The sequence below is a fragment of the Microcaecilia unicolor genome, chromosome 2 (assembly GCF_901765095.1).
Source record: "Microcaecilia unicolor chromosome 2, aMicUni1.1, whole genome shotgun sequence".
In the NCBI taxonomy this organism is placed as follows: Eukaryota; Metazoa; Chordata; class Amphibia; order Gymnophiona; family Siphonopidae; genus Microcaecilia; species Microcaecilia unicolor.
Genome location: NC_044032.1, coordinates 645,184,030 through 645,204,006, shown reverse-complemented (window position 1 = coordinate 645,204,006; position 19,977 = coordinate 645,184,030). Strand labels below are relative to the sequence as shown.

At 42.8% G+C, this 19,977-nt stretch overlaps 1 protein-coding gene across 3 annotated transcripts in view; it reads left to right on the top strand.

Annotated features, from left to right (window-relative positions):
- Positions 1–19,977, top strand: part of INTU (inturned planar cell polarity protein) — a 157,784-nt gene that overhangs the window by 120,610 nt on the left and 17,197 nt on the right. For 2 of the 3 annotated variants that reach the window (XM_030191757.1, XM_030191755.1), the window contains exons 9-11: positions 1,364–1,417; positions 5,496–5,558; positions 14,894–15,106. In XM_030191757.1, coding sequence (XP_030047617.1) covers positions 1,364–1,417; positions 5,496–5,558; positions 14,894–15,106 — 330 coding nt within the window. The remainder of the gene's footprint in view (positions 1–1,363; positions 1,418–5,495; positions 5,559–14,893; positions 15,107–19,977) is intronic. The other variant, XM_030191756.1, reaches the window with a different exon arrangement.

Sequence of the window (19,977 nt, the reverse complement as noted above, 5' to 3'; positions counted from 1 at the left end):
GAATCTGTCCAGACCCCTTTAAACTCAGCTGCCGTCACTACCTTCTCCGGCAATGAGTTTCAGAGTCTAACCACGCGCTGAGGAAAGAAAAACTTTCTCCAATTTGTTTTAAACCTACCACATTCTAATTTCATCTTGTGTCCCCTAGTTCTATTATTGTTAGAAAGCGTAAACAAACGCTTCACATCTGTTCGCTCTACCTCACTCATTATTTTGTAGACCTCTATCATATCACCCCTCAGCCGCTTTTTCTCCAGGCTAAAGAGTCCTAGCTGTCTTAACCTCTCCTCATAAGGTAGTCGTCCCATCCCTTTTATCATTTTCGTCGCCCTTCTCTGCACCTTCTCCAATTCCTTTATATCTTTTTTGAGATGAGACGACCAGAACTGAACACAATACTCCAGGTGCGGTCGCACCGTGGAGCGATATAACGGCATTATAACATCCTCATGCTTGTTTTCCATCCCTTTTCTAATAATACTCAACATTCTGTTCACCTTCTTGGCCGCCACAGCACATTTCTGAAATTTCAGATAGTGTTGTTTAGTCCTAATGTTGAGAGGAAGAGCATATCCAAGAAGACAGGAGGAGCCTCCACGGAAAGTCAAAGCAAAACAGCAAACGTAGAGGCTGACAAATGCGCAAACCAATAGGGAGATAATATCAAAAACCAGTTTATTCAGAATATTCATATCAATATCAAGGACCCGACACAGTCCGTGTTTCGGCGCCAAAGCGCCTGCCTCAGGGGTCACAATCAACTTTCTCTGAGAAGAAGCTGATAGGCTTGAATTCCTTTATGTATGCAAGTTAATCCACAGAGAGAACAAAAGAACAGCCAACCGATCAGCAAACACCATTTTATTCGAGTTATCACTGCCCAATGTTACATTCCTGGGTGGTTTACAAACAGACTATTTACAAAAAACAATAGGATATAGTTATGAAAACAATCAAAATAAAGTACAATGACAATACATCTTCATACACTAAGAAAATACGGACAGAAAGAGTTTTGCCTTAAGCTTTTCTGAAACTGCATTTTTTGCCATAGAAGATGCCTAATGAGGAAAACTGATCTATTCATGATAATCTCCGCCACTCCGGACCTTGTCGCTGGCTCCATGAAAGATGTGGGGCCCAGTTGGGTGGTCAGTACAAGATGGATTGTGGAAATAAGAAAGCTGCAGGGAGAATGGAGGAAGCTGCTGAAAGGCAATTATTTAAAAGATACCCATTAGCTGAAAGACGATTGGCTCTGAAATGGTGTTTTATGAATAGACAGCCTTCCTTTCATGGTCTTTGAGAAGAAGTGGGGCTGGTAAGATCTACATTTACTTATATTTTGTTTCTTGTGTTTCAGATGGAAGTTGATACGGCGCTAAGTGATTTGGAAGCAGTTGATTTTGCAGCGCTGGTAAGAACAGTTCGTCTCTGCTGATCATAGTCCCTCATTTTTAATTGAATTTTAATTAGTACAGTTCAGAGAATCTAAGTACAGAGATGGTATAAAAAGGAAATAGAAAGTAAGGAAAGAATAAAAAAAGACAGAAAAATAAGTAGCCCACATCAAGACTACTATCCAAGAAAAAAGAAAGGGGCAAAAAATAGGATTTAACAAATAGATCTAATTAGCTAATTATGACATAGCAAACAGGGAAGTTACTTCTTATGAACCTTAAGAAATTGCTCTAACTGCAGCGGATCCTAAATTATATAATCCTTGCTCTGAAAGGTGGTCAAACATTTGCAAGAATACTTAAAGAGAAAATGTAGCTCCTACAGCCAAAACTTTAGATTTCATAGCCAAAAAGACTTTCCATCTGAGTTGTGTAGCTCTAGTGACATCAGGTAAAAAAAGAAAATTCCAGCTCCACAATAGTTCATTTATTTCTTCTGAAAATAATGTTTCAAAATCAAGGATTTGTTTTTTTTATTACCTAAAATTACTAAAAAAAAAAAAAAAAAAAGTGGGTATTGTATCTATTACATCTTGAGTATCCTCAAGAAAAGCAGTTAAATCAACCTCCTGTGAAACCAATTGGTCCACTTTGTTGGTTTACTTGGAGCTCTTTCTTATCTGATAAAGTTCACTAGTAGATAAACCTAAACCTTCCTTAAAATATTTCCTTAGGAAAATCTCAGGTGTGACAACAAATAAATAACAAGGAAAATGAAGGAACCTCTGGATTCTACCTCTACTAGCATTTTCTATCATTTCCAATTTTAAATGAATCTTATAAGAGTCTTTAATTCTTGTGATGAAAGCAGCCTGCAGACAAGATGCTTGCATATCAGCAACAAACAAATACTTTTCCAGAATAGAAATATTAGAATCAACATTATTAAATTTGTCAGCAACTTCCTGAGAAAATGATGTATTCTGAGAAATAACAACCTTGAGCATCTTTTCTATACATTGATACAATCCCCACAAATCTTTCAATGTCACTTCTTGTGAGCCTCCTAAAGTAAATTGTAGAACTGTATGTAATTTAATAAAAGATATACCTCATAGGCGCCCCAAAGGACTGAAATACAAAACAACTTACGCAGCCGGCTTCTCCTACATAAGCGCACAACTATGGAATGGGCTCCCAAAAGCTGTGAAAACAATCCATGACCACTTGAACTTCAGGAAATCACTAAAAACCAAACTTTTCAAAAAGGCCTACCCCAACGACCCCATGTAACCTTCTTCACCTACCAACACAGCATGACTATGATCGAACAGGACAACACGCAATCTTCATCCATTCAGACCCTCCACTTATACCTCATACGATCACTGTACAACTTTGTATTTGTTATCCACCAACTGGGCAAACGCCTCTGATGGTACTATGTAAGCCACATTGAGCCTGCAAATAGGTGGGAAAATGTGGGGTACAAATGCAACAAATAAATAAAATAAGTAGATTACATCTAGTGCACGTCCTTCATCCAGTTCTTTGGTCACCCAGTCAATAAGATTCGTTTGGCAGGATTTTCCTTTGGTAAAGCCATGTTGCCTCGGGTCCTGTAACCCATCGGCTTCAGAAAGTTAACTATCCTTTCTTTCAGCAGCGACTCCGTTATTTTTCCTACCACCGACGTGAGACTTACCGGTCTGTAGTTTCCCACTTCTTCTCTGTCTCCACTTTTGTGAAGAGGGACCACATTCGCTCATCTCCAATCCCGCGGAACCTCTCCCGTCTGTAAAGATCTATTAAATAAATCTTTAAGAGGTCTCGCCAGGACCTCTCTGAGCGCCCTCAGTATCCTGGGATGTATCCCATCCGGCCCCATAGCTTTGTCCACCTTCAGATTCTCAAGCTGTTTATAAACTTTTTCTTCCGTAAACAGCGCAGTATCCACTCCATTCCCAGACGATCCCTCAGCAGCCGACCGCGGTCCTTCAAGAGGATTTTCCTCCATGAACACCGAAGAGAAATAATTGTTTAGCACATTCGCTTTATCTTCATCACTCTCCACATAGCCATTCTCATTATCTTTCAGTCTCGCAATTCCATTCCTATCTCTTCTCCTTTCTCCAATATATCTGAAAAAGGTCTTGTCACCTCTTTACATCTTTAGCCGTATTTCCCTCTTCGCTTCTTTGAATTTAATCCGATAATCTTTTCCATGATCCTCTCGTTGTGTTCTTTTGTATTTCTTGAACAAAGCCTCTTTTGCTCTTAGTTTTTCAGCTACTTGTTTGGAGAACCATATAGGCTTCTTGCTTCTCTTGTTTTTGTTTATTTTCCTCACAAAAAGATCAGTCGCCATATTTAGAGCAGTCTTTAGCTTGGACCACTGTTTATCCACATCTCCTGCGCCTTCCCACGCCAACAGCTCCTTCTTCAGGTATTCTCCCATTTTATCACAATTAGTACGTCTGAAATCCAGTACTTTGAGTTTTGTGCGTCAGCACTCTGCCTTCGCCCTTATATCAAACCATACCGTGTGATGATCACTATTACATAGGTGGGCACCCACCTGGATATTGGAAACACTACCCCCATTCGTGATTACTAGATCCAGCATCGACCCTTCCCTCGTGGGTTCCATCACCATTTGTCTGAGCAAGGCACTTTGACAGGCATCCACAATCTCCCTACTTCTTTCCGATTCCGCAGACGGGACATTCCAATCCACGTCAGACAAATTGAAATCTGCCAACAGTAGCACCTCCCCTTTCACACCAATCTTTTGAATATCTTCTATCAGATCCTTGTCTAACTTCTCCATTTGCACAGGAGGTCTGTAGATAACCCCCATGTGGATATAGGTTCCGTCTTTCTAGGACGACCCATAAAGCTTCTTCCTTTCCCTTGGTTCCCCGCATTTCAGCCGCTCTGATATTGTCTCTCACATACAGAGCCACTCCTCCACCTCTTCGACCCTCTCTATCCTTCCTAAAAAGATTATAGCCCGGTACGGTCACATCCCATTCATGATAATCATTGAACCACGTCTCCGTAATAGCAACAATATCCAAGTTTTCTTCAAACATCAGGGCTTGCAAATCTTGAACCTTTTTACTTAGACTACGAGCATTTGTGCACATAGCTTTCCATGTGCTTAGTGAGTTTAGGTGGTTTACTATATTTACATGACCTTTCCCTCTGCCATCATGTTTATTCTGGGGGTGACTTTCTGAAATCCCTTGTTTCCTTTTGACACAGGTAACCTTAGTTACCAATCAAACCAAGTCTGAAAATGCCTAGCATAGCTCACAGCTTACAAGGTAAACTAAAGTTCTGGGGGGTTTTTTTCTTTCACCAAACAGATCTTTACAAACTGCCCCTCCTCCAGAGCTATCAGTCACCAGATGCTATGTAACCAAATTGATTGAATTATGGCTCTGGCAATGTAGATTCAACATACAATTCTAAAGAATGCACCTTTAAAACAGACACAAGAGTCACCAGATTCTGTGTAATAAGATTGATTGGATAAGTCACAGGTTTAAAACATTTGGCACAGGTTAAAACACAGTTACAATGAAACACCTTTAAGACAATTCCAGCGTAAAAAGATGAAATCACTAGCACAGATGTTCAAAACACAGTTCTATAAAATCCCTTGAAGACAATACCTTTGTCCTCTAGTTCTCGGTCCCAGGATCATTACTCCTTTTCTCCATTTACACTAAAGAGATAATTTTATAAAATATTTCCCAAGTGCAAACCCTGCTTTCCATGCAGGAAAAGATTTATGAAATTGTATATGTGTGTCTATATGCATCCAATTGCACATGCCTTTAAGGTTAAAGGTATTTTGATATACCACTTATAGCAACAACTAAGTGGTTAACAATAATAAAATTAGTTTAAAAGAAGAAAAGAACTTACATTCTTTCAGAAAGAAAGAGAGACAGACAGAGCCAATTACCCCTGAATAACTGAAAAGCACTTCTAAAATTAAAGTATTCAATAACCTCAAGTATCAGTTGTAGGACTTGTGCTGGAAACAAGTAGAATTAAAAGCTTTTTTTGTCCTTCTGTTTACAGTCGGAAGATTACTATGACATGAGACGGCTGTACATGATCCTGGGCTCTTGTTTTTTCTACAAGGTGAGACAGTGATTTGTTTGGATGGAGGTTTTGGTGATTGCACCCTGCAACAGAAACATAAGCCAGCAATCAGCTACTGAGTCTTCCATTCTTTTAAACCATACGTTCACTTTTTGGGAGGCATAACTAAGCTACATTGATAGAACAGTGTAAATGAAATATGTAGTTCCCAGTCCATCCTTAATCTCTCTTAATTCTTTCTTGTATACATGTTCACAGTACTGAAGCAGCTATATAGGTGAGACATTGAAAGCATTTGGCATTACAGTGGATATATATTACCTAAATGACTAATCATTTGCATGAGTAAAACTTTGAAAATGACTGTCTTAATTTCACCATGGTACTGTAAAATGTCTTTTCTGAATAGAGCTCAGCCTTATACTACTAATAGTTATTTTTGTAGCATTACTAGACGTACACAATGCTATACATATTATATGCAGGTACTAGAGAGTTCACAATCTAAGGGGTTTTTTTGTAGCTGGGGCAATGGAGGGTTAAGTGACTTGCCAAGGTGAGCTGCAGTGGGAATTGAACCCAGGTCACCAGGATCAAAATCTGCTGTGTAGCTGTCTTTGATTCTGGTGACCTGAGTTCAATTCCCTTCGGTAAGTCACTTAACCCTCCATTGCACAAGGTTCAAAAAAAATTTAGATTGTGAACTATAAAATGTCTAACAGTGACTCTAGTTGGGTTTCAAAGCATGACTACCTAGATTCATGAAAATATAATGTTGTCTTGTTTTGGCATTATTGTTTCTTCTTTCTTTGACCACACATTTTCTTTGCAATGATCTCACTTTTTTTTTTTTAATTATCTTCATCCACTGATCCCTTTCAAGATATATTCATACCCCCAATATTCAAAACTATTTAACTGGCCAGGAATGGTATTCATTTATTCATTAGGATTTATTTACCGACTTTTTGAAGGAATTGACTCAAGGCGGTGTACAGCACAAATAAGTCAAACATAAGCAATAGACAATTACAGCAGTAAAAATATTCAAACAATAATGCAAAGTATGTCATAGTATGCTACACTGAAAATCCTCCAAAGCAGAGGAACACTGAAATCCCACGGTAACAGACAGACAGCGATGAGGAGTGGGAAGTAGACCAGGCTGACCAGAAACAAACGCGGAGACTTCTAGGTGTGGTAAAACATTTCACAGAACCTGTATTTCGGCGGTTAGCCTGCTTCAGGAGTCTTCATATAATCTACATAAAACACCAACACTTGAATAATGGTTGATAAAAGTAGTTGAAAACGACGAACCCCCTTTTTTTCTCCACTTTAGATGTTGATTGATTCTTATTTATTTCAGGGTGATACTTGTTCCTGTTTCCATTGTTCTACACAGTGAATGTGAAGCTGTGGTTTGGAGTTTCAAATTAAATTTTAACTGCCAGACCCTTGACCATTCTTCTAACCTTCGGAGATCCCTTCTCATCATTTCTACTTCCTCCAGGGTATCCACTCTATTGGCTATTTTTGTGTCTTCCGCAAAAAGGCACACCTTTCCTTCCAACCGTTCAGCAATATCTCCCACAAATATATTAAACAGAATAGGCCCCAGCACCAACCCCTGAGGAACTCCACTGCTCACCTTCCTTTCCTCCAAGCAGATTCCATTTACCACCACCCTCTGCCACCTGTCGGTCAACCAGTTCCTTATCCAGTTCATCACTTTCGGTCCTAAGTTCAACCCTTTCAGCTTATTCACGAGTCTTCTGTGATGGACTGTATCAAAGGCTTTGCTGAAGTCCAAGTAGATTACATCTAGCGCACGTCCCTCATCCAGTTCTTTGGTCACCCAGTCAAAAAAGTCAATAAGATTCGTTTGGCAGGATTTTCCTTTGGTAAAGCCATGTTGCCTCGGGTCCTGTAACCCGTCGGTTTCTAGAAAGTTAACTATTCTTTCTTTCAGCAGCGACTCCATTAGTTTTCCTACCACCAACGTGAGACTTACTGGTCTGTAGTTTCCCACTTCTTCCCAGTCTCCACTTTTGAGAAGAGGGACCACTTCCGCTCATTTCCAATCTCGCGGAACTGCTCCCGTCTCTAAAGATCTATTAAATAAATCTTTAAGAGTTCCCACCAGGACCTCTCTGAGCTCCTTCAGTATCCTGGGATGTATCCCATCCGGCCCCATAGCTTTGTTCACCTTCAGATTCTCCAGCTGTTTATAAACTCTTATGTTTAGAAAACATAAGAGTAGCCATACTGGATCAGATCAATAGTCCATCTAGCCCAGTATCCTTTTTCCAAGTCAGGTCACAAGTACCTGGCAGAAGCCCAAATAGTGGCAACATTCCATGTTACCAATCCCTCCAGGAACTTGTCCAAACCTTTTTTTTTAAACCTCTTCCTTCCCCAGATGGCTCTCTTTTGAGAGGCAATAGACAAGAAGTGGGAAAGGCAGGAAGGCTAAACCAACCTCAGGATCAATAAAATAAAGGTTTATTGCTAGAGTGTATATAAAACACTACAAAGTTAACATAAAATTGGTGCTCAAAATACAATATGTATAAAACAATGCACAATAAAATAATGGACATAATATCAGAATATTATATATATATATATATATATATATATATATATATATATATATATATATATATATATAAAATAATCTGAATTTTTTAATTGGAATATGTCAGTTTTGGCAAATGTGTTTCTCTGATATCTTACATTTCTTCTGCTTCTCTAGTATTGCTGTACATGCAGCACCTGACTTTTTCAGACTTCCAGTTCAATCTTTTTGTCTTCCTATCTCTATTACTGACGTGTGGTTCCTTGTTTCATATTTGTTGAGAGTCTGTCTTTGTTTTGTGCATGTGACCAAGGTATGGTATTCTGGTAGTGTTTATTTTCTGTGTAGGGATCTGTAGCAGTCTGATTTGTTCTGTATGTTCAGTAGGAAGTATATTGGTATTCTAGGGTGCTGCCTCTTTATAGGTAGGGTTGTTACTGTTTTGAATCCTGGACATTCTCTCTTTCAAGTCCCTGCTGCCCACAAGGAGCAAGCTGTGAAATGGTTATACGACCACTGCAAGTGTGACGGTTGATGGCAGACCCTTAATGGCCACTCTTGGCCATTTCAAGGCAATGGAGGATTTAGTGGCTTGCCCAGGGTCAGAAGGAGCAATGGTGGGATTATGAACTTGTGTCCTCTGATTCCCAGTTTGCTGCTCTAACCATTAGGCTACTCCTCTGCCTTGGACATTAGTGTTGCTTTATTATGACAGGTTTTCCACTGGTAACTCCAGGCTTTGTTCTTTTTCCCTCGCGGCACCTTATGCCTGGAATAGACTTCCTGAGCCTGTACGTCTAGGTCCATCTCTACCTGTCTTCAAATCTATGCTGAAAACCCACCTTTTCACCACTGCTTTTGGCTCCTAGCCACTTCTCAATTGCCCGCCCCTTGTTTCTTCTCACCCAGTACTTCCCTTGCCTTTAATTGTCTTGTCTGTTTGTATTTTTTAGATTGTAAGCTCTTTTGAGCAGGGACTGTCTCTCTCTGTGTCAGGTGTTCAGCGCTGCGTGCGTCTGGTAGCGCTTTACAAATGCTAATAATAATAATAATATATAAGTCCAGAATGTGTTTTTTGTAGTGTTTATTTCTGGAACTCTGTTTCTGTTATGTAAAGTTCGTGAATAATCATAGAACGTATGCACATGTGGCAGTTTTTTCCCTTTGAGATGCCAACCCTAGTGTAGACAGTTGTAGAGGGGCAGGAGAAGGGTGCAACAGTAGGCATGGCAAGGAACTTGGGGCATGGCATGAGGGCGAGACAAGGGAGGGGCATGGGTGGAGCATGGTCCAGGGCAGGTGTCGGGTTTTCTTTGGGAAAACGTTGGCAACCCTAAACCAGAGAGTCCTGTGCAATTCAAACAGCTGATATTCAAACTGCAGGGTGCTCCAGCCCCACAGTTCAAATAGCACTTGGTCTTAGCTGTCTGGTAAGCTGCCAGACTTAGAAGCAGAGTGCAGTGGGGAGAGAGAGAGCGGCAGAAGTATAAGAGAAGGAAAATTTGGCTTTGAATGCCATGGGTTTTTCCCTGGGATCTTGAGCTGCCTCCACCCCAGCTGCCCTCCCTGCACCCAAATTCAGAGCTGCCTGCAATACCTTCCTGGTTCTATGGAGAAGCCGTATGAGAAAATGTGGGTGCTCCTGTGGCATCCTTTTCCTGTCAGTGTCTTACTGCCTCTGGCTACCTGTCCTAAGGGGGTTGTGTCATGTTCCTGCTTGGGTGCTTTCCTGTAGAATGTCAGTCTGAGCTTGGCTGTAATGATCCTACTGGAAGAGAATGATAAGGAGAAGTTATCCAACTCCTCCTCAACTGCCCAGAGGTCATTGTACAGATTACAGATTTAATCCAGGTTTGCTTCCAGGGAGAAAGTGAATGCTTTTTATCTAGTTGGAGAAAGAGTTGGGGATTTGGGAGGAGGGGTTGTTTATTTGTGTTAGTCTTGTTCGGTGCATTTTTTTCTAGCAAAAAAGGTGCCGGTACTCAAATGCTAGGCTACCCTTCAGGGGGTGGGGTGATCACTGAGGGACCCACCCCACAATAGCCAGGCCCCCTGCAACCAGTCACAGAATCTATGGCAAGACAGAATTGGTGTGTAGAGCCTGAGCTCTTTCATTAAAACTTGGGTCCATGGGTCAATTTTAGCAGACAATAGAAAATGTGCCGGTACTCGGTACCCCCAAGTACCCCCTCAAAAAAAGCCCTGGCCTTGTTCCATTGATACTTGGTGACCTCTTCTTTAGCCTATAGAAACACTTAGCAAATGTCACCAGGTGCCATCGTCAGAAGGGAGGAAGGGGGCAGCAGGATAAATAAGTAGATAGAGGTGGTAGACAGAGGAAGGAGCAACAAGGTGAGAAACCGGGAAGGGTGGGGAAGAGAGAGAAAGCAGGCCTTGGGGATGTCAGTGGCAGTAGGGCTCAGATTGGGTCAAGGAAGAGAAGGCAGGGGAAGAACGGGACTAAAGTGTTGGAGATTGGGTATTGGGGTGAAGAGATTGGGTATTGAGGTGAATGAAAAGAGAGGGACACAGAGGACACTTGGGGAAAGAGAAGAGTAAAGATGTGGAGACTAAGCAGGGATTTGGGTAAACAATAGGGACTTGCAGGGCAATTCCATAACAGTACTTTATAGCACACAAATTTTGTAGTGCATAACTGTAAGGGGGGGGGGGGGGTGGTTGTCACAGAAGGCCTAGCACCCACCTGGGGTTAACCCTGCGGCCACTTGAAGGGTCTGTCCCCAGAATTGCTCAGGCCCATCTGCACCTGGGCATGTGCCCTCCTCCCACCAACTGGGTCCCGCTTGCCACTGGGCTAGTCTCCCATTCTCATGTTATTCCCTGGTGATTTCTAGGACACTGGGGCCACACTTCCAGGGGTCCCACAGTTTCTAGAAAGCAGTCACAGATCCAAAACACAAACCTCCAGGATTTTTAGTCCAAGACATCAGAGCTAGTAAACGAATGGGTTTATTATCACAAAAATAGAACAGTGAACAATATAAAACGAGTGGAAAAACAACAAGCAATAACAGGTAACTGAATAAGGATCAATATTAAAATCATCTAAACATTTTGTCACTACCTGGGTAGCACCTGAGGAGTTTCATGAAAATAGCTGCTCATAGTTCTTGAACAGAGACTGAAGGGGAGTCAAGGCAGAGATGTTTACCCTCTGCACTCCCTAGCTGAGACTGGGGAAAATCCAGTACTTCCTGGTTGGATTTGAACTCCAGGGCCAATCAGAGCTCAGAGCACCAACTTTGAAACAGGGGCGTAGCCAGACACCTAATTTTGGGTGGGCCTGGGCCCAAGATGGGTGGGCAAAAGAACTCCGCCTTGTCTCACAAGTGGTCTCTCCCTTACTCGCCTGCATGACATATGGTCTCTCAAACATCCCCCCATCCCCTGCATACCTGTTAAATAGCAGCTTTTCACCGGCAGTGAGCAGCAACTAATACACACTGCTCAAGCTGACCCCACAGCCTTCCCTCTGATGCAACTTCCTGTTTCTGCATAGGCGGAAGTATATCAGAGGGAAGGCTGTGGGGCTGGTTTGAGCAGTATATATCAGTCGCTACTCACTGCAGGCGAAGATCTGCTATTTACAAGGTATGCAGGAGGAACAGTTGTTGGGAGTTTTCGGCTGGTGGGGCTTGGAGGTCCTTGCCATCATAGGTGTGCTGCCACTGGGTGGGCCTGAGCCCAAAATGGATGGGCCTGGGCCACCCGGGCCCACCCTTGGCTACGCCACTGCTTTGAAAGTATCTGGCCAATGGTACTGCAGGTTGCCTTTCCACAGGACTAAACTGAAAAGAAAACAGCTTTCTATGCAACAGCTTTAAAACACAGAACAAACACCACCTGCTGGCCAAACAAGAGAAATACACTGCATGAAAATATTATTACAATTCACAGGGTGTACATGGGGGTAGAGCATGGATGGGCCATGGATGTGTTGCCAAATGATACACACAACTTCTAGAATGCTATCAGTTAAGCACGCTATGTGGCGCACTTAGGTGTGCCGAATTATGCCAGCCATTTATCTGGCATAAATGGTTGCACCTCAAGTTTGACAAACCAAAGCGGCTTTACGCTAGTATTCTATAACAGCGTAGGTGTACCCAGAATTGGCGCTCAATGTACACCATTGTGATGCCTAAATATAGACTTGTCCCCTTGGCGATTTGGGGAGGTATGAGAAAGGGGTGGCCTGGGAGTATATATTACAGTACGAGACACAAAAAGAGGCTGAAAGGTGAGGAAGGGTTGAAGTTGTATGGATGACCTGGAGGACTGGAGAGGGGGTAAGAAGCAGTTGAAAGAGAGAAGTGAAAACGGATGGGGATGGGTCTCTAAAAGGGGTGGAAGGGTAGGAATGTGCTCGGTGAAGTACTGAAAGAAGAGTAGTAGACTGGGTAGAGGGTAAGAGGAGGAGAGAGAAACAATAGAAAATGGAAAGAAAACCCTGACTATGGGCCAGGACCCGCAGGTGGCCAGGGTATGTCCGGAAAGGCCCATATATTCAGTGCCAGTGCCCAGACGTGGCCTGGCACTGAATATCCGGCTTTAATTTAATCGGCAGCAGTCAGCGTTTAAAAAAACAAAACACTGGCTGAATACCGACAGGTAGTTATTTTCCAACTAATTATGGTTTTTTATTTGACAGACTGACCTCACCCGGTGCATCCTGGGATGCACCGCGCAGGGTCAGGGGCCACCATTTTCCATGCTGGCAGCCTGGAGGCAGGATCAAGTGAGCATCGCTCCTGCCTCTTGAAGGTACACCATGGGAGGGGGTGGAGGGTGCTGCTAGACACCTGGGGGAGGGGCTATGTCGGGGGGGGGGGGGTGCGCTTCTAAACACCAGCAAATTTTTTATTTTATTTATTTATTTGCAAGGAATGGGGTTGGATGGGGGGGGGGAGGAATGGGTGTCACTGAACTACCAGGGATGTTGGGCTGATGCAGAAAAGTACATCAGAGGCAAGGGGTTCAGATCTGGAGCTGTCCTTAACCTACGCTGTCTCAGAGCTGGTAGTACATTTCTTGCATTGTGCTTGCCTAGTAGACATTAGCACATAGCTTAAAAACATTTCTGTATTGCTTCAAATTAATAGCATCTTGCTATACATTGTTTTGTGCTCTAATGTCTATTGTACAAGGTAACTGAAACCCTTTCTGAATTGTGCAGCTAATAATGAGCATATAGACTGCTGCCTAACCATGAAGGGAAAGGGATTGGGATTTGATATGCCATCTTTCTGTGTTACAGTCAAAGTGGTTTACATTTATTATAGCAGGTACTGTCTCTGTCACTAATGGGCTCACAATTTAAGTTTTTTTTTTTTTTTTTTTTTTTTTGGGGGGGGGGGTACCTGGGGCAATGGAGGGTTAAGTGACTTGCCCTGGGTTACAAGGACCTATAGTGGAAAATGAACCCAGTTCCCCTGGTTCTCAAGCCATTGCACTAACCACTAGGCTACTCCTCCACTTCTGCCTGCAGTATCTTTCTGCATCAGCCCCTATGTTTGTACCCGAGTTAATAGAGGGTTAAGTGACCTGCCTAAGGCAGTATGATTTGAACCCTGGGTTCATTGGTTCTGTGCCCAGGGCTCTAACCACTAGGCTATTCCTCCCCTCTTACAAGGCTTTCTTTTTGGCAGTTCATAGCTGATGTGTGCTGGTACGAGTTTGTCTAGACTGAATCTTCCTACAATATGAATGAAAGTCTGTTGTTAATATCATTACAGTTCTTATTGTTTCTGAAATGTTTTCAAACCTCCAAACTATACACTGTCCCTCTAATTCTATAGTGCACCACAAGTTAGGTGCCCAAACAGAAGTTAGGCACCTAATGGGCATATAAGGCAGTTAGGAGCCTAACTGCACTTAGGCTCTATTCTATAAGTGAGCTCCTAAGTGCTTTAGCGCCTGACTGCAAAGGGGGCATGGGCAGGTCACACACATAGGGCTAGATTCTATATATGCTGCCTTAAAAAAACACGTAACTGGTATTCAATAAGCCATGCCTAAAGTTTGGTGCAGTTTATTTAATTAACGCTTAAGCGGACAGGTCATACGTAAATTTAGGTGCCATCATTTGCACCAACGAAAATGTGGTGTAAATGCCCGTACCTAAATTTACGCACAGAGCACCCATATTCTGTAGTTAGGCAGGTAACTCAAGACCGTGCTCCTGATCTGCACCAAAACGCCCATGACCCTCCCATTTCCCCCTTTTCTAGGCGCAGGTCCTGTGCCTAACTTTATGCACATAAGTCCCAATTAAATCTAACTAGTGCCAATAATTGCTTTTTAAAAAGCCAGTTAGCACTAATTGGCTCGTTATTCTATTACACGTGCAAATTGGGGCCGTGCCTAAATTTGCACATGCAGTTTTTGGCGACCTTTATAGAGTCAGGGGTTAAGCACCAAACTTATAGAAACAATGTAAACTGCATGCCTAGGTGAGAACATTTAGGCAGTAACATCTACTCCTGCCGTTTACACGATGCAATATTGATGCCCAAATGCAAACTTAGGCTCTATTCTATAATAGAATCTGGGTGCCCAGATGCCATTAGAGAATATCTATCTTAGCACGTAGATTTAGGGCACCTAATTTTTAACACCCTTTATAGAATTGTCCCCGATATGGCTGCTGATTTAACCAGTCGCCTATTTTGTTCATGAAAGTTTCTTCCCTTGAGTTTCTGTTCCATAGTACTATATCATTCTTATCAGACTCCATGCTAAATCTCCTTTTTATGTTTTAAATTCTTTCAAGGGTTACTTGATCAGTAGCCACTTGCCGAAGAACGACCTGGTTGACATTTCTCTGTATTGTCGGCATTATTGCCTGTTACCTCTGGCAGCAGAACAGAGGATTGGCCAGTTGGTAATATGGAGGGAAGTGTTTCTGCAATGTCATCGTCAGGCATCAGGTGCAGAAGGATATCAAGAGCCAGAGGCAAGATATTTCCTATTGATTGTTGGTTTGGTAAGTTACACAAAAGTATAAATTTTCATCTATGCCCATTAGTGCATTTTAGGATTGAAGGATTTGCTCAGTTAAGTTAGGAGGTAAATTTTCAGTGATATGGCAAAAAGCCATATAAGTATAACAAGAAACAGATGGGTGTGGATTAACAAACTGATACAGCAAAGTCACGCACTAGAAATCCACTCGGTGAAAAATAATCAATATGCATGAAAAAGGAAGGGAAAACCTCAAAGAGCTCAAAATCTAAAAAAGATTTAAAAAGCTGAACGGATCTGGATGATCTCTTACTTTTTCATCATTGACAAAAACCTTCCAAGAGAACTAATTGTGGTGCTTCTCAATATTTGCTTTATATATTATTTCTCATTACAATGATTTTAATAATTTATGTCCATTTATGAGTAAAACACCAAAAAAACCAGCACTTATCTTTAAAGAGCCAATTAATATGTAGAAACAGATCTAAGCCGTCGCTATTCAGGCAATGCACTCGCCATATAACTACAAATAAATTGCCTTTTCCCCCAAATTATATATGTATATTTATTTTTGTTGTTTTTGTTACATTTGTACCCCGCACTTTCCCACTCATGGCTGGCTCAATGCGGCTTACATGGGGCAATGGAGGGTTAAGTGACTTGCCCAGAGTCACACCACTACCACATAGATGGGTCAATATTTAAACACTGCAATCAGTTTTTTTGTTTTAAGCATTGGCTGTGAGGTTTAAATAATTGCTGAATATTCAGAAGGGAAGTTAACAGGGGTTACTGTTAAGACAGGTTACTTTACCACAACTTGGGCTATTTTAGCACAGGTTCCATTTTGTGCAATGAGATCTAGTTATTAATAACTGGGAGTAACAGTACAATAACACATTTTAACAGTAGCTCACATTGATAATTTCTCCCGTAACATCACTGTCTGGGTAGCAGCTGGCACTGAATCCATGCAGTGTGCAACTGCCAGCCTTTTTTCGGTATCTTCTTGTGCGGTCCCTTCATTATGTTTTTTTTGTTTTCTTCATTATTTTGTTTCTTTTGTTCTCCCCCCCCCCCCCCCCCCCCCCCCCCCCCCCCATAGTTCTTAGTCTTTTTAAGTTTGCTTTATTTTTCACAGCCAGCTAGGCCTGTTCATTCAGCCAGAACCCCTACCTCGATTTGGCCACTGCTCCTTTTTCGATCAAAACTGAGGAGTTTAATTTGGCCTTTATTCTTTTTTCAGTGTTTCAGAAGACCCCCAGTGGCTTCAAGAGCTGCACACAATGTAATCAAGTGATTCTGTTAACATATTTGCACTCATGGTGCATTGGGTGCCTTGGACCTGACCATAACCTTAATTCTTGCTCTCTTTGTTTGAAAATGCTGTAAAGGACACAGAGAGAGCGGCAGGCCTAGCAGGAGAAACGTTTTGGCTCCTCGAAGTCCATTGACATCTGCACTGGAAGCATTGATCCTGATGGCTGCACAAGCTTTGACATCCTCTGGGAGTGCACCGGCATCGAGAAGATCTCCGCCTTTCTCAATATCAGGCTTTGATAGCAGACCCCGGGACCAGTCAGCATTGGACCCGACAGCAAGGATGCACTCAGATTTGGCATCATCCTCATTGGCCTTGAAGGACCTCGATGCAGTGCACCAGGAGAAGCCCAAGAAGCACAAGTATATGTCCTCCAGAACGCACTGTGCTGGGGAGCACCAGGACATTGGAGCTGCTGATACCCAAGAAGCACCGGTACTGAGAGAAGCACTCCCCCTCTTTGGAAGAGGTATTAGTGCAAAAGCCTTGAAGCAGCCAGGTCCCTGTTTCCAGTTCAGCACCAACAACTTCTTAGGCTGCTTCTCATCCAGATCCCCCGCCTTTACCGATGCCATCCTTTGATGAGCAGTTCAGAGCCATGCTCAGGGAGGAGCTGGCGCAGATGCTGGAGCTGCAACCCACTCAGGCATCGAGAGGACTTGCACCAGCATCATCCTGAGGCTCCTTCCATTTATTTATTTGTTACATTTGTATCCCACATTTTCCCACCTATTTGTAGGCTCAGTGTGGCTTACATAGTACCGGAGAGGCGTTTGCTGACTCTGGTGTGAACAAATACAAAGTGATGTTGTGGTAAGATAAAGTTAGTGTGGCATAGCCACATTAGGGAATCGTACAGCAGAAGAATTGTGTTATGTCCATTACATACTTTAGTTTTGTTGTGTTGCAGAGATCAGGCATTTAAGTTGGATCGGTAGGGTATGCTTTTCTAAACAGATTAGTTTTTAGTGTTTTCCGGAAGTTTAGGTGGTCGTATGTCATTTTCAAGGCTTTTGGTAACGCGTTCCACAGTTGTGTGCTTATGTAGGAAAAACTGGATGCGTAAGTTGATTTGTATTTAAGTCCTTTGCACCTTGGGTAGTGCAGATTCAGATATGTTCGTGTTGATTCGGATGTGTTTCTAGTTGGTATGTCGATCAAGTCTCATGTATTCCGGGGCTTCACTGTAGATAATTTTGTGAACTAGGGTGCAGATTTTGAAAGCAATGCGTTCTTTGATTGGGAGCCAGTGTAGTTTTTCGCAGAGGGGTTTTGCACTTTCATATTGCGCTTTTCCAAATATAAGCCTAGCTGCCGTGTTTTGAGCTGTCTGAAGTTTCTTTAATGTTTGTTCTTTGCATCCCGCATAGATTCCATTGCAGTAGTCGACGTGGCTTAGTACCATTGATTGTATCAGGTTGCGAAATGTTTCCCTCGGGAAGAATTGTTTCACGCGTTTGAGTTTCCACATTGAGTGGAACATTTTCTTTGTTGTGGATTACACTTGGCTCTCTAGTGTTAAGTTGCGGTCCATTGTAACGCCGAGGATTTTCAGGCTGTCTGAGATGGGGAGGATGTAATCTGGGGTGTTGATACTTGTGGGGTTATCCGCGTTGTGCTGGGATGAGAGGATAAGGCAATGTGTTTTTTCTTTATTGAGTTTTAATTGAAATGCATTTGCCCATGAGTTCATGATGTTCAAGCTGAGCTTGATTTCGTTGGTGATTTCTGTCAGTTTAGTTTTGTAAGGAATATATATTGTGACATCGTCTGCATAGATGAAATGGTTAAGGCCTTGGTTGGATAAGGACTTGGCTAGTGGGGTCATCATTAGGTTGAAGAGGATCGGTGATAGCAGTGATCCTTGTGGTACTCCACATTCTGCTTTCCACGGTGATAATATGTTTGATTTTACTTAATATGTTCTTGTGGTTAGGAAACCCTTGATCCAGCTAAGTGTGGAGGAATAGCTTAGTGGTTAGTGCAGTGAACTTTGATCCTGGAGAACTGAGTTCGATTCCCACTGCAGCTCCTTGTGACTGTGGGCAAGTCACTTAACCCTCCATTACCCCTGGTACAAAATAAGTACCTGAATAAATGTAAACCGCTTTGAATGTAGTTGCAAAAACCTCAGAAAGGCAGTATATCCAGTCCCATTTCCCTTTCCCTAAGTATATTTCCACCAATCCCGAAGTTGTCTAGTAATCTTATTTGTATATTATGGTTTACCATGTCGAATGCACTAGACATGTCGAATTGGAGAAGGATGTTATTGCCTATTGCTATTTCCTGCTTGAATTCCATGTCTTTGCAGACATCTTTGACACCAGTATCTCAAAGAGTGTCGACATCAATGCATACGGTACCGCTTTAGACGTTAAGGGAGAAAGCTTCATGAGTCGGAGAGTAGGACTGTACCTCGGCACTCTTTGGGGCATGGACAGGTTTCCACTAAGCTGAGGCAGATGCAGACTCTTCAAGCCCAGTATGATTATGGGGAAGAGACTGACTGAAACCATTCATGGGATTCAGAGGAAGATCCATGTTACTTCTCAGAGGAGGAGCCATATGGTATTCCCTCTGATCCCTCCCCACCTCAAGGGAGATGAAACTCTCCACCTGAGGGTCTCTCTCTCACCAGTTTCATGATGGAAATGGAAACGGAGGAAGAGCTCAGGGCAGAAATGTTGACTGTCCTGGACTATGAGTCTCCACCTAAGGAAGAGATAATGGTACCATTACAGCCTATCCTTAGAGATGCACTGACAAGGAATTGGGAATCTTCCCTATCACTGCAGGTGGTACCAAAGAAGGCGGATGTGCAATACCATATTCAGAAGGCTCCCGGATTTGAGAGAGCCCAAATGCTGCACCATTCCCTGGTGGTAGAATCCATCCTCAAATGAGCTAGAAGCTCCAGGACTCATGCCTCAGCTCCCCTAGGTAGAGAGGGCCAGACTCTAAATTCATTTGGGAGGAAAGCTTATCAGGCCTCAATGCTTATTGCCCACATCCAGCCCTATCAGTTTTACACAAGCCTATACTTACAGTCCCCAGTCCACAGTACACTCAGTCTTGCGGATTGTTTCCCACAAGAGCAGGCTGCAGAGCTTCACCAGTTGGCCAAGAAGCAGCTGGAGTGCAGAAAGTATCTGGCCTAGGGCACATACAGTTCTTTTGACATAGTGTCAAGACTCTCTGCCATGGGTATGGGGATGCACAGACTCTCATAGCTGCATGTCTTTGACCTGGAACCAGTGGTTCAGGAGAGGCTAGTGGATGTTCCGTGCTGAGGAAACAACTTGTTTAGAGACAGAGTAGAAGAGCTCACTGACCTCATCAAGAAACACATGGATACCCTCAAGCTGCCACCTCCTCCTCATGGAGGCCTAGGTGGTAACCCTACTACTCTTAAAGGCGTAGATTCCCGCCGCCTTCCCGCTCTGCCCCACTGTCCCAAGGTCAGTGTCCCCATGCCCGCTAACCTTGTCCCCAAAAGGATGTGGCAGTGGGTCGTCCTGCACAAGATGGATCTTTGAGCCACATATCTTCCAGGCAAAGACAACAGT